Source organism: Tursiops truncatus, chromosome 11 (genome assembly GCF_011762595.2).
Source record: "Tursiops truncatus isolate mTurTru1 chromosome 11, mTurTru1.mat.Y, whole genome shotgun sequence".
NCBI classification, from domain to species: Eukaryota; Metazoa; Chordata; class Mammalia; order Artiodactyla; family Delphinidae; genus Tursiops; species Tursiops truncatus.
In genome coordinates this window covers 51,503,906-51,519,492 of record NC_047044.1, presented here as the reverse complement: position 1 = coordinate 51,519,492, position 15,587 = coordinate 51,503,906, and the positions used below count along the sequence as shown (strand labels likewise).

Genomic DNA, 15,587 nt, shown 5'->3' with positions numbered 1-15,587 from the left:
GTGGCATGTGGGATCTTCCTGGACTAGGGCTTGAACCCGTGTCCCCTGCACTGGCAGGCGGATTCTTAACCACTAAGCCACCAGGGAAGCCCCCTCAAATATTTCTTGAATGAATTTTGTTTTCTTAAAATAAATTCTCAGATGGGACTGCTTGACGTGTATTTTGCAGTGATGGGTCTTGTTAAATTAGCCTACTGATAGCTTATACTGATTACACTTCAATGAACAGAATCTGAGTAGCTTTCATTTTCTCAAACTTCTGTAAATACAGGGTATTAATCTTTTTAATCTTTGCCAGTTCTACAGGAGATAGAGGCCTCCTTTAGTTAAGCATTTCTTTGATCAGCACTGAAGCAATTTTTTGTCACTGACTTTGGCCATTTTTAATTCCTCTGGGAGTTGACTATTCACTTCTTTTGCCCATTTTTATACTGGGGTATTAATCTTTGCTTTTAAGAACTCATCTATTAAAACTAATTACCCTTTTTCACATATGTTGCAAATATTTTCCCAATTTGTCACCTGTTTTAATTTTATGATGGGGCTTTTGGGGGAGAAGGGAAAAAGGGAGGATATAGAACTCTGTTCATGTGTGTCCCGTCTTTTTTAAAGAAAACTCCTTCCCACTACAGATAAGAGAAAAAGTCTATCCTCTGCTCCCCTAATTTAACAGCTTTAAGATGTAAATTTTAAGTCTACTTATATAACCTGGAATTTATTTCAGAATCTTGGCTCAGGCCTGATTTAGGGCTTTATACTCACCAAAATGGGCAAGAAAGACATCCCATCCATCTGTGTCTTATTCAGATTGTAGCCAGCGATGTCCAAAATAGTAGGACCCAAGTCAATGTTGGCAACGAGCAGCTATGAGAAAAAGGAAGAAACAGTCAGTTGATCTAGAACACAGTTTGTCCCATTTTCCTTTTCTATCTATAATAGAGTTCTCTTCCCCGCAACCCACCTGTGAGACAAACAGCACTTACTATTATCTTTTGTACAACCCATACTTCCTATTGCATATATTCAAATATAACTGTAATAATTTAAAATACAAAACATAAAGCCTTATAAAGTTTATAATACATGCTCCTGGGAAGTTAATGTTTATTCTACCCATACTGTTACCATCGATAAAAACATTTTTCAAGATTCCTTTAGGATTGCCTTGAGTCTGTTATGAACGCTGAGAAAAATGTCGGGCTATTTTATACAAAGTGTTTTCCAACTTGATTATTCTTATTAGTTCACTAAACTTGACTTCAAATTGACTCCTGACGTTTTTTAAAGGCTCAAAGGTTGAATGCTTGTCACCAATGAGGATGTTAGCCTTTTTTTTGAAGTGACAACACTGGTAAGGAATGTTTGCAGTAGTTTTTGAAGACTGCAGGAAACTCATCCCAACAATGCATCAGTAAGTTTCCTTAAAGAGCACAAAACTTGGATGTTTTTATTTTTTTAATTTATTTTCCTTTTTTCTTTCTTTCTTTTTCTTTCTTTCTTTTTTGCGGTACACAGGCCTCTCACTGTTGTGGCTTCTCCCGTTGCGGAGCACAGGCTCCGGACGCGCAGGCTCAGCGGCCATGGCTCACGGTCCCAGCCTCTCCGCAGCATGTGGGATCTTCCCGGACCGGGGCACAAACCCGTGTTCCCTGCATCAGCAGGCGGACTCTCAACCACTGCGCCACCAGGGAAGCCATTATTTTCCTTTTTTTAAAATAAATTTATTTTATTTATTTATTTTTGGCTGCGTTGGATCTTCGTTGCTACACATGGGCTTTTCTCTAGTTGCGGAGGGGGCTACTCTTTGTTGCAATGCACAGGCTTCTCATTGTGGTGGCTTCTCTTGTTGCAGAGCATGGGCTCTAGGTGCACGGGCTTCAGTAACTGTGGCACACGGGCTTCAGTAGTTGTGGCTCACGGGCTCTAGAGCACAGGCTCAGTAGTTGTTGCACATGGGCTTAGTTGCTCCGCGGCATGTGGGATCTTCCTGGACCAGGGCTTGAACCTGTGTCCCCTGCATTGGCAGGCGGATTCTTAACTACTGCACCACCAGGGAAGTCCCAAAACTTGGATGTTTTTAAACAAAGGTTCTAGAAATTAAAGACACTGTCCAGCATTTATACCTTGCCATATCTCCTTGATTTATTGGACTATTTTTCTTCTGTATACAATACCGCTACCAGGCCTAAACCAGCATAGTCCAAAGTCCGATAGGGATAGAATAGGAGTCATACGTGTAATTTAAAATTGTCTAGTGACCACATTAAAGTAAAAAAAAAAAAAAAAGAGGTGAAATTCACTGTAAATATTTAAATATTACTATTTCAACATGTAAGCAATACAAAAAAGTGATGAGATTTTACTTTAAAAAAATTTTTGAACCAAGTGTTTGAAATCTGGTATTTTACAATTATAACATCTCAATCTGGACTATCCCATATATGTTCTGGCTCAAGAACCACATGAACTTTTGTAGCACAGTCTAGAAGTCACGTGGTCACAGGCTAGAAAAAGCCTTGGAGTGATGGAGACAATCCACCAGGGAAACGAAGGGAACTAGTGTTCACTGAGCACCTATTCTGGGCCAGTGCTTAATGCTTATCCTCATTTAATCCTCCCCACAGTCCTAGAAAGCAGTATTTTCCCCATTTTACAGATGAGGAAATGAAAGAGAAGTAACTGACACAAAGTCAGCAGGCTGTAACTGGAAAAGCTGTTGTTTACTGGAAATAAATAACAGTCTTCAAAACTGTTGAGAGGGACTCCGCTGGTGGTGCAGCGGTTAAGAATCCACCTGCCAATGTAGAGGACACGGGTTCAAGCCCCAGTCCGGGAAGATCCCACATGCGATGGAGCAACTAAGCCCGTGGGCCACAACTACTGAAGCCTGCTTGCCTAGAACCCATGCTCCGCAACAAAGAGAAGCCACCACAATGCGAAGCATGCACACCACAACGAAGACCCAATGCAGCCAAAAAAAAAAAAAAACAAAAACTGTTGAGAAAACTCAGATCATCTCAGGAGAAGCCAAATGGGGATTAGAAAAAAAAATCTAATCCTATTACTTTTAATTTAAAAACAAAACCAAAGTACAGACATGAAAGGCAAGAAGCACTGTTCAGAGCACTGTTCAGTAGCAGCCAGGTTTCCTGGACGGCTCCTGGAGGGCAGAGTGATACATATATCCTGGCTCTGAACCAATCAGTGTAACTCTGCAGCTGTTGGAAATTACCCTTCAGTGGCAGGCAACTCACGGGAAAAGCAATCCATATGTTGCTGAGGATAAAAAACACAAAAACTATGTCTCTAGGGATTACACAAGACCCGGTGTTAGAGATACCTTTCCCGGTTCCAAGTACCCCAGGCAGACTCTCGAGCGGCTTAGAATACAGCAAACAAGAGTGAGTATGAATACGGAAGAGACCATAGCAGGAAAGGAGAGACAAGCAGAGACACCACCTCCAGAATCAGATAAAGGCAACAAGACTCCAAAATGTGACTGACAGATCTCCAGTGATGTCCAGAACATGAATGAAGTCAAGTCAGTCCCACAGGTATTATTAACATGTCCAAGGCACCAAAATAATAAAACCCACAGAGATAAAACAGTGACTGCCAGTCTCAGCAGGAATTGCCTCGAGCCATCAGCAATGGGTGGGAGCGCCCTCTAGTGGCAGTTTGCTCTGTGGGGGGAGGGGAGGAGAAAGGTCTGCAAGATTCAGGACAAGTCAAGTCGCTAGTTCGGCACAAGTACCATAAACGCCACCACCAGGACTCTTTCTTCCCAGGTATCTACAATGATCACATCCTCCCTAAAAATGATGGACAAATTCTCTCCCTACTGGGTTTTGTTTGACTAAGACATAGAGTCTCAAAATTAGCATACAATGTCAGGAGATGGGAGACTTCTAGTAGATACCAAGTATGAGTGAAGAATTCAAGACAGAATTATACCTCTCTCTGGTTTTTATACAGCCAAGGATTAGAATGGATACTATGAGCCCATCGCCCTAATGACATCTAGAAACATTAGCATTTCGAGTTCCTAAAATGGTATTATTGCTTTTATCACTGACTATAAAGATGCATTTAAGGACTGGAACAGAAAACGCTCTGACAAGACCAAGTAAATTATTTCATGAATCACAGCCTCACAGTTTGTTTGGGAATATTCTTAGGATTAAAGTATATATACATTTTGATCAAATATAAGGCCCTAAAAAACTCTGTGGGGCATGAGATCGAGGGATATCATGCCTTGAACCTGCTTATTTTTTTAGCTCTGGAAGAAGGACAGTACTGCAGAATTACCCAAAAGAATAAGGGCTCCCAGGAGGGTATATCAGGTTTTCAAACAGACTTTTAAGCCCTGATGTTAAAAGAATTCACATAAGGCTTTCAAAAAAAAGACTCAAAGCACACCAGAGAGCACCCCAAATCCATCTATTGAAGAGATATGGAGATAAGTGTATATGTATAACTGATTCACTTTGTTATAAAGCAGAAACTAACACACCACTGTAAAGCAATTATACTCCAATAAAGATGTTTAAAAAAAAAGAAAAGCACTGAAAGCAGAGAACTCTACACATCTTGGGCTGCTTCATCTGGATTTGCCCCTCATGCCCCACTTCCCTAACAAGGAGTAAGCCAGGGCATCACCTAGTTACACTTGAGAATTTGCCCTTAGCATCCTCCCAGTTTCACATGGGGAAACCAAGGCTTAGTCTGTCCAAAGTCTTAAAAGCCAGTAGGTGGTCTTCCTGACTCCCAGTTCGGTTTTATTTCCCCTGGATCATGCTATGTCATTTCCATTTTCGTACTAACCTTTTCCTTCCTTAAAGCCCGTTTGAAGAAATTCTACCACCAAATCTAAAGCTAGATTAATTTATAGCCAGAGGAGAAGACCTCAGCAGCCAATGTTTGGCATCCACCCATACCACCTGCCCCTGGCTCACCCCAATAGCCAACACAAAGCCAGATCCACTGGTCAAACATGTCCTATTTTGGCTACTAGGCTGTTGCCAGCACAGCTCATTATGCTCAACTCACCACCCTGTGGCCCTCACACAGAACCTGCACCAAGAAAAGTCTGCTGCCAGCACACGATGAATCACCCACCAGCTCTAACACACTGTGTTAGATGGAAGCAGGGCACTTCATACTTCTCAAACCACGTATGTCAGCACAGAGTGTCAAACACCATGGTTGTTTGTTGTTTTTTTTTTTTTGGCCACGCCGCTGTGGGATCTTAGTTCCCCAACTAGGGATTGAACCCAGGCCCTCAGCAGTGAGAGTGCAGAGTCCTAACCACTGGACCACCAGGGAATTCCCAAAAAAACATGGATTTTGAGAATAGACGGTTAATTTTCAGACCTGGTTTTGCCACTTACTGTGTGACCTTGGTAATATATCCATTCACACAACTTGGATGTCACCCATTGTATGTTAAGGGCTGGGTATTCTTTTTTTTTTTAAATTACAGTTGATTTACAATGTGTTAATTTCTGCTGTAGAGCAAAGTGATTCAGTTATACACATATAGAGATACATTCTTTTTTTTAAATATGCTTTTCCATTATGGTTTATCATAGGATATTGAATATAGTTCCCTAGGCTATATAATAGGACCTTTAAAAAAATTTTTTCTTTTATATTGGAGCATAGTTGATTAACAATGTTGTGTTAGTTTCAGGTGTACAGCAAAGTGATTCAGTTATATGTGTATCTATTCTTTTTCAAATTCTTTTCCCATTTAGGTTATTACAGAATACTGAGCAGAGTTCCCTGTGCTATACAGTAAAAGGAACTTGTTGTTTATCCATTGTATATATAATAGCTTTACATGTGCTAACTCCAAACTCCCACTAAAAGCTGGGTATTCTAAGTTCAGGTAATACCTCTCAACTAAGGACTCCTAGAGTTAAAAAGACAAACTCAGTCGGGTGTGGTAAGTGTGAGGCCAGCTGGGAAAGGCACCCACTCCATGTGGGGCGGGGGTCTACAGTGACGTTCATTTAGGGGAGCCCTAACCCGAAGCCCCGAAGGACAATGAACTTAGCCAGGGGAAAGGGGCATGAGGTGGGCATTCACACAGAAGGCGCAGCCAGCTGTACAAAGGCAAGGAGGTGAGAGAGATGATCCAAGTAGGAAGTAAAAGTAGTTCGGGACAACTGCCACCTTCTGTCCCTTGAACAGGCCAAGCTCATTCTCCTATCTGTGCCCTTCACATGCACTGTTCTGCTGCTCAGGATACCCTCCCACAGATCTTTGCACGACTCAATCCTCTTGACACCCGGATCTCTGCCCAAATGCCTCAGAGACTTTCACTGACAACGGAAGCTCAGGTATCTGGCTCCCCCTGACTCAGGGAGTTAAGAACTGATCTTCTCTAACTGCTCTTGCTGTGGCCCCAAGGCTCCTGGTATACTGCGCTGGCATAGGACGATACTTAAGAAATACTGTTGTCTGAGCTGTAGTGTGATGGTTGAGTGTACGGACTTTGGTTAAGTGTATAGCAGCCAGACTGCCCAAGTTCAAGTGCAGGGCTCTGATATTCTTTGGCTACATCATCTTGGGTAAATCGCTGAACTTGTATACCTCAGTTTCCTCATCTGTAAAATGGGGATAACAGTATTCATATCTCATAAGGCTGTGAAGGTTAACTGAGTTGATACAGGTAATACACTTGGAACAGCACCTGTCACATCCTAAGCATTCAGTAACGGTTATCATTGTTGAAATGGCTTCCTAGGACCTGGTTTCACTTAGATGGCTTAGAGAAAGTGAAGTTTCTGATTGTAACATTTAGTGCCACTGTTAACTTGAAGGAAAAAGGAACAGTCTGTTCCATGGGCAGCTGGCTGACACGTCGTTCTGTTCTCATCAGCCGCCTTCCCCACACCGGTTAGACGTGGCCCTGCTCCTCAGAAATGCACACAGGTGCAGACGTGCTCTCCTCAACCAGCTCCCAACACCAAGATCAAGAAAACACTTTTAAGACTGAATGGTCTTCCAAACTTGCCTACCTCCGTTGACAGAAGAGGCCTGTTTAGAGGGTAATGAATTTGTAGTGGAAGGTGACTGCCTTTAGGAATGTGGGTCTTAAAAGAAAAAGAAAATTCAAAAGGCACTTATGAAGGCCCTTTTAAGTTTCCGAGAGAATTTTAACAGAATTCCATGAAGAGCATTGTGAAAGGAAATAAGTGAATGACAGACGTTTAAACAGAGTAAACATTACACCCCCAAGTTAAACTCAAGCACCAGTATACCCAGAAATTCTGACCTATTTTTCCAATTTTAGCTTAAAGAATCCATTTGCTGGGCTTCCCAGGTGGCACAGTGGTTGAGAGTCCGCTTGCCGATGCAGGGGACATGGGTTCGTGCTCCGGTCCGGGAAGATCCCACATGCGGCGGAGCGGCTAGGCCCGTGAGCCATGGCCGTTGAGCCTGCGCGTCTGGAGCCTGTGCTCCGCAATGGGAGAGGCCACAACAGTGAGAGGCCCGCATACCACAAAAAAAAAAAAAAAAAGAATCCATTTGCTCATTTTCTTTTGTCTCACAGAGCTGGGACTGAGACTGTGGTATTAGGGAAGAGAAAACAACTGGTAGAGCCTATCAATTCTTATCTCCCAACATTGGACCAGTGTTTTGGATCAAGGTGCCCATGAACTCTAGGAACGAAGTACCTCAGTATTAGGAACTCAGTTTGAAACCAAATGGAAATGGTAACAAAAGAACGTGGTACTTTATGACAGTACTAGGAGACAGAATCAGTAAAGTAGAAAGGCATTAGTGAGGAAGAGTCCCACAGGGAGGGGGACTAAATTCTCAGACAACACCCTTTCTGTAGCCTTATACTCAGAGGGAGGTCAGACCGGCAGCAGACATCACCTGGGAACACCTGCGAGCAGGCTGGAATGCAGAATCAGAATCTGCATTTCAACAAGGCCCCCAGGGGATGTGCACACACAACAAAGCCTGAAGAGCTTTGCTCTCCCGGGCTATGGGCCCCAAACTGGGCTGCCTCTCAGAATCATTGTGAACTTAAGAAAAAAGCAGAGGCAGGGATTCTAGTCCAGTTCAAGTGAGTCAATCTCAACCTTTCTAGATGTTGAGCCTTTCAGTTTCAGAAGGTAGTTTTGATGAGCACCCTGGTGGAGAGTCACGGCTCGAGGACCAAGTAAAAATCTAGTCTCAAAACACAAGCAAAAGCTCTTCATGCTAATACGATACATATACATCTAGCAGTGGGTGGCCAGCAGTTTACTGGTATTATGCTAAGTGAGACATGTCAGTCAGAGAAAGACAAATACTGTATGATATCACTTATATGTGGAATCTAACAAACACAACAAACTACTGAATATAACAAAATATAGAGAACAGATACAGAGAACTAGTGGTTACCAGTGGGGAGATGGGATGGGAGAGGAACAATACAGGAGTAGGGGATGAAGAGCATTAGGTATAAAATAAGCTACAAGGTTATGTTGTACAACACCGGGAATACAGCCAATATTTTAACATAACTAAATGGAGTATGACCTTTAAAAACTGTGAATCACTATATTGTACCCCTGTAGCTTATAGAATATTGTACATCAACTATACTTCAATTAAAAAAAAAGAAAGAAAAAAGAATCACTGTTCGCAAGGCTTACAAATACACTTGCAAAAAATCTTAAGCCAATCAGCCTTCATCCTCAAAGGAGGAGAAACTGAATCAGCCTCCTCTTAGGAGGAAAAGCTTTCTTTCCTCAGGCAAATGCTACATCACCTTGTCAGCAACCTACCTTGCTTGTCTGATTTGGTTTGATCCCAGGCCCTCGAACCAACAATGGAACTTTGATATCAAACTCATACAGCTGTCTTTTGTCTATTGGCAAAGAAAACTGTCCTGAAAAAAAAAATGCATAGGGTAAAGATGGAGCCAAGATAGAAATGTCACTCATGCATGCATTCATTCAATAAACAGTAAAAATCAAAAACAGCCTTGTTCTACTAATTATGGGGTTTTAATGGAAAGCTTAAGTTTGCCTGGGTCTCTTATTACTACAAGGCAGGAAACAATGAGCTCATCTTTAAAAAAAAAAAATGCCTAGAGGGACACCCTGGTCTCAAACAGGCAAATTCAGCAAAAAGAATGACTAGAAAGTATTGAAGCAAAGATACGCTATTTATGTATGATACTCGACCTGATCACAATGGAATGAAGTTACTCTAAAAGCTGCTAAATAAAGGGAGAAAACCATTTATCCAGCCTTTCCTGAATAAACTCTATTTCAAGATAACCAAACAGCTGGTGAGGGGAATTTCCTGAGGAATTCCAGCCAGTAAATTCAGAAGGAAGGACAGAGTTATGAAGCCAAACTTCGCAATTTCTGAGGGAACAGATTTAAGCAACAATCATCAATGGACGTTTTAGCCACAAAAGGTTCATAGGATGGGCTCAGGTTGATACCACATGAGCCATCAAACAGTAACAGCATCCCTAAAGTGACGCAACCAGACACCCCAGCGGCATGATGTGAATGAAGCAATAAGAAGTACATGACAGCATCAACTAGAAAGCATTCTTGTCGAAAACATGAACTTCTATTAAGACTCTAGATCTAACTACCAACCTATAGAAAATGCTGAGTATAGATAAATGAGTTAAGGCATTATATGAGCAATTAGCTACATCTGGAATGTGAGATATTCTAAAGGACAAAAGACGAGTTTTCCCAATAAATCGGTGGCAAAGGACAGCCTTAAGACACACAAAAACTAAAGGGAGCGTGTGGACTTCGTGTAGGTTCTGATAGCTAATCAACTAGTCAGGTGCACAATCAAGTGTTGATGTATGGAATCACAACATCTGGAGTTTCTTCAAAAACTTCTAGCTAAAACAGAGACATGAAGAAGGTATGAGGAATTCAAAAGTCTGGTCTCGTGCCGCTGGAAACCAAAGCTGGGCAATGGGAGTTATTTTACTAGTCTCTACCGTGCGTGCTTAGAAATATTCATAACACCGCAGGAAACGCCTCATCTATCTGCTCCTGTGCAAACGAACCTCAGGTTAATGCCCTTCCAGTTCAGGAAATTTAAAAGAGTGGAGAGAGAAAAAAATACTGATTTTTAACTAGAGAAGGTCCAAGAGGAAAGGATGGAAGTCAAGGACACAGGGGTGACTCATACTGCAGTTGTGAAAAGAAACACAAAGCAAAACTCACACACACCAAAACACCTCATTTCACAGGAAAGTTTTTCCCCAGGACAACCCTCTCGTGGTCTTCCTGTGTCAAATGTCATACCCCTATTCCCTGAGATCCACTGTCCTTAAAATCTAGCTCAATTTCTCACCTACTTCATAAAGCCTGCCTCTACCCCATCAAGCTCACTCTCTGCTCAGACTCCTAGAAGCCCATGTAATTCAGCCTGTGAAACAGCAAATAATGGAACCTGGTCTCTCACCAGGGGAGATGAGTTGGCCCTCTAACCAGAGGGGCCCTGAGGGCAAGACCCTCCCTCTGGCCTGTCCACTGCCGCAAAAGGACAGGAGCTCCCTGCCAGTGCTACGGATTGAGCGAGAAAGGAAAGGCACCTCGCCAAGGTCATGGTGCCCCTTACCTGTGTGATAGCCATTGTCTGAGGTGTAAAAGATGTAGGTGTCATTGAGCTCCCTGCTGAACTCCAATCGCTTGACCAGCTTCTCCACCAGGTCATCGACTGACAGCAGAGTCTGCCACCTGGATGTGAACGGAGGGCAGCAATGGGACTTCAGAGACAATGCTGAGGTACTGCCATCTTGCCAAAAAAGCGAAGTCCAAAAAGCACCCCAAAACCAAATCGAAACAAAAGAACTCCCAACCTCCTTCCCAAAAAAAACCCCTCAGAGCCCCTCTCCCCAAAAGCTCAAATCCCCTATTTCCTTTCCTTCCATTCATTGCAAAGCACAGATTAGAAAACTCCAGAACACAATTAGTTGATTCCAAATTTAACCGATTCTACAGAAATAAATGAGGCTTTTTATAACCATCTAGCTTTATTATTTATCGTGGCTGGTGATGAGAATAAAAGACTACTGGAAGGGAAAGCTGTCAACTCAGCACTGACTGATAGAGATGAATTCAGATAGACCTGGCTACAACAATGTTTAATGGTCAAACTAGGGGTCAGCAAACGATAGCCATGGGCCAAAGCTTGACCACTGTCTGTGTTTTTGTTTTTAACTGCGGTACAAAACACATAACATAAAATTTACTGTTTTAACAATTTTTAAGGGTACAGGTCAGTAGCGTTAAGTATATTCACATAGTGGAACAGATCTCCAGAACCTTTTCACCTTGCAAATCTGAAACTCTACGCCCATGAAACAACAACTCGCTGTTTGCTTTATGTATAAAGTTTTACTGTAGCACAGCCAATGCTCATTCATTCTTGTCTTGTCCAGGACTGCTTTGCGCTCCAACAGCAGAGCTGAGCAACAGTGACACAGACTATACGGCCGACAAGCCTGTAATATTTACTATCTGGCCCTTCACAGAAAGTTTGCCAACCCCTGGTCTAAAACTAAATGCACCTTAAGAGAAAGTAAGAATTTCCTGGAAACTAAAAATTGCAAAGGCAAATATTCTGCTCTAGCCTAAGCCTTTGGGTCTCAGGCAAATATTGGGGCTAATCTCTCACAAAGTGACCTTTTATTATTATTATTTTTTACATCTTTATTGGAGTATAATTGCTTTACAGTGGTGTGTTAGTTTCTGCTTTATAACAGTGAATCACTGTTATATACATATGTCTCCATATCTCCTCCCTCTTGCGTCTCCCTCCCTCCCACCCTCCCTATCCCACCCCTCTAGGTGGTCACAAAGCACCGAGCTGATCTCCCTGTGCTATGCGGCTGCTTCCCCCAGCTATCTATTTTACGTTTGGTAGTGTATATATGTCCATGCCACTCTCTCGCTTTGTCACAGCTTACCCTTCCCCCTCCCCATATCCTCAAGTCCATTCTCTAGAAGGTCTGTGTCTTTATTCCTGTCTTACCCCTAGGTTCTTCATGACATTTTTTTTTTCTCTTAAATTCCATATATATGTGTTAGCATACGGTATTTGTCTTTCTCTTTCTGACTTACTTCACTCTGTATGACAGACTCTAGGTCCATCCACCTCACTACAAATAGCTCAATTTCGTTTCTTTTTATGGCAGAGTAATATTCCATTGTATATATGTGCCACATCTTCTTTATCCATTCATCCGATGGTGGACACTTAGGTTGTTCCCAACCTTTTCTTTAGATATAGAAAATTGTTAAAAAAACCAAATGGCTCCAATTTGCAATGTTTTAGCAAGTCATAAAAACGGACTGTTTAATTAGACCTGAGGTCCAAAGACCACCTTGTAGCTAAATGTAAAGACCTCCCATCAGAGTCTCTCCCAACATCTTGCTACCCTCTGATTTTTTCTCAGAAATAACCATGTGGTGCAGTTCCCTGTTCATGGGCTGCTTCTGAGGGTCCTCAAAGACCACCTAGACTGGAAAGGAGCAGCTCTTACCTTTTCCTAAATGCATTATCTAAAAACTGTATTGAAGAATTAGTCATTGGGGTCTTGGCTTGCCTAATTAACCAGTGCTTGTTCTAAAATTTAAAAGAAAAACAGAAGTTAACACCAAGTCACCACAGTCAAACTAGTAGAATAGATAATGAAAAAGATCATTTACTTGAGCAAAAAAGGAACTAAGTGGAGCCTGTTTAAGCAACTTCAGATTTTCCCTCCACCACCCACCCCTACTCCCCTCCCCTGTGTTGGTAAAAAAAACTTTCTGCAAATTATCACTCATTCTTTAGCTTCTTCTCATCACCTCCTTAATGGCAGAAGGCCTGGGCTCCTTTGTTAGCAGCTTTAATAAGAGATTTCGTGAAAGATACTGGAAACTACTAACCAGAAGATTAAATTTATAACTTGGGTCTACCACCCAAACTATAAAAGGATAAAGATCCACTTTACCTTCCTCTAAGTTTTGCCTAATAAGTCCTCATTCCATGGCCCTCTATCTTTCCTACCTAAGATAGCGATCATTCCTTGGACCTTGGGAAAAATTTCATCATAGCAATTTCCTAAAACTTCAAGTCCAAATCTAGAGGATTCTTCTCATATAAATAAAAGAGTCACAGTTAAAAAAAAAAAACACAAAAAACATTGCCAAATACCATTTATTCTCTCCTCCCCATTCATAAAACCCTAAGCTGCCATCTCGCAAACTGTGATCCTCAAAGCCGCCTTTAGTTAGCATGCTTGACAAATGCTACAGAGCATCTCTTCCTGCTGCAAATTCATGTCAGAACACGGATAACTCTGAGAAATCCTGTAGCAGAGTGACTTATTTAACCTGAAGTTTCTAACCTTACTTAGTCATGGGAACTTCTATGAACTTCCTTTGGAACACAGAGAGAATGGCACCCAGGTTTCAAACTCGGTTCACTCATCTTTAATGTCATCCATGGCAAGCACATGCCTACAATGTGCCAGGCAACATGCTAGACGCTTCTGTGTATTTTAATCCATACAAGAGTTGCAGGAGAGGTCAGGATCCCCGACTTTAGAGAGAAAAATGCAAGTTAAGCATCTTGCTCACGGTCAGGTCACTGAGCTAGAAAGCGGTAATACGGACTCTAACTCCAAGACTCATTCTTTCTACCACCTCGCAAGCAACTAAGATTTCTGGGTAACAGGCATGAGGCAGTAGAAGCTTTCTGCCTTTGAACTAGCAAACTGCCCATCTCCTGTGCCATAGGAAGGGTAAGTGGTATATGAAGTGAACAGTATTTAGGCCATGGCCTGCTCTGGCTCATTTCTCCATTCAATTTCCCTTCCCAATCACGTTGCACTGTGTCATCCCTCTTCTTCCTACGCCTCGGGCCTGGTGAGGGCCACCCAAAGGAGACTGCTGCAGGCCCAGCTCGGCCCCAAGGGACATGTCTCAGCCACTGCCGGGCAGCAGGAGTGCCAGCACAGAGGTTATCAAAAGAGCCTGTAGTCAGGAAAGATGGCGTTTGTTTACCATTGTCCGCCGACTCTCCAGCTGCCCGCTGGGTGTGTGGCACGAACCTTATCTGACTTCTGAAGCAAGTGTATACTACCTAGTATGTTAGCGACAGGTGCAACTACCTTTAAAAGATTTAGAAGGAAGACCAACTATATGATTCAAAGGCTCCCTGACAAGTATATTACACAACTAATCACATCGAGCATGGCTTAATGCAAGGGTTAAGGGAAGCTACCGTTCCATGGATGTTGAAGTTCTTGTTTCTTGGTGCAAAGACGTTCTGGAAGGTGTTCTGGTACTGAGGTGCAGCTGTCCAAGGCGAATGAGGTGCCGGAGTGGAGATCATCATGAAGAATGGCTCAGAGTTGGACTTGTAGTCCAGGAAGTCCAAGGAGACATTGGCCTGACATATACAAAGATTTGTCATTGCTTACCCTACTTCACAGTTGAGGACCTGATAGATACCTGTTCTCTGGTGAACAGGGGTACAGGGCCCTATTAGCTTTCCACCAATCTTAGCATACGATCTATGTCACAGTCACTTGCAAGCGTGTTGCTGGAACAGATCGTTTGGCTTTCAGGCAAACACAATAAAAAATTGAAAAGCACACCATCGAAGAAAGCAATTAGGGTTCTGATGATTTTACATGACCTTAAAATTGTTATGCCTCCCATAAGGGAAAAAAATAGTAATTTGGCCATTTTAGTATTAACATATTAATGTAGCTTAGAGTATATACATTTATGCAGCTTAGAGTATACACATTTGATGCTTTAAAGAACATAAAAAGAGAGCCAACCTAATTCACAACAGTGGGAAAAGTGAATTAAGTTACTGTAATTTTACAAAAATATGTAGAGAGTAGATATCCTAAGTTGTGCCAGCTGAAGTAGCTAAACTAAGTGAACAATATTAAGTCTAAATACACCACACCAGGGTTTTAATTTATATGGACTTAAATTTTTCATTTGCTTCTCTGGAGATACTTTATGAAAATGAAAGCTTCCCACACACATGCTGTGTTTTTAATTTCCTAGTTGATTTACATCTTCATTTATTCCCAACACTAAACTCAAAAGATACTATCAATTTCTTATCACCATCCCATCCCCCTGCTTTACTCCAGCCCTGTCAAGAAACCCTGTGGTTTCTCCAACCTGCCACGCACACTCCCTTTCTGTTCCCTTTGCCTGTGGCACTCTTTCCCCTGACCCGTATAGCTCACTCTCATCTCCTTTAGGATTTTGCCTAAATGTTATCTATGTAACTCCCATCCCCTGCCTTATTTCTCTAACTAATCGCCATCTAACAAGACAACACACATATGGGTAAATAAAATCCTCCACTAAAAGGTTACCGTCCACAGGATCAAAGACTCTGTTTCATTTACTGCTGAACACCTGCTATAATGGGTGCTGAAGTACTTGGTGAATGAATGCCCTATGGGGGGGCTGTCATTAGATACATCTTAGACAGGAAAGGACAGTCCCAAATTCCCGTCCCAATTTCAGTACTTTTTATATATAATATACAATGCCTGAAGAACTTCCCTA

At 42.1% G+C, this 15,587-nt stretch overlaps 1 protein-coding gene and 1 non-coding gene across 2 annotated transcripts in view; both read right to left on the bottom strand.

Moving 5' to 3' along the window:
• The window catches only part of GNS (glucosamine (N-acetyl)-6-sulfatase), a 52,580-nt gene that overhangs the window by 20,347 nt on the left and 16,646 nt on the right, over nucleotides 1-15,587 (bottom strand). The window contains exons 6-10 of the mRNA XM_004314556.4: nucleotides 14,269-14,436; nucleotides 12,542-12,624; nucleotides 10,615-10,733; nucleotides 8,796-8,899; nucleotides 763-864 (exon numbers count right to left, since the gene is read on the bottom strand). Of these exons, the coding sequence (XP_004314604.3) occupies nucleotides 763-864; nucleotides 8,796-8,899; nucleotides 10,615-10,733; nucleotides 12,542-12,624; nucleotides 14,269-14,436 (576 nt within the window). The remainder of the gene's footprint in view (nucleotides 1-762; nucleotides 865-8,795; nucleotides 8,900-10,614; nucleotides 10,734-12,541; nucleotides 12,625-14,268; nucleotides 14,437-15,587) is intronic.
• Nucleotides 5,256-5,328, bottom strand: TRNAE-CUC (transfer RNA glutamic acid (anticodon CUC)). The gene has a single exon. It is a non-coding gene; the product is annotated as a tRNA-Glu (tRNA).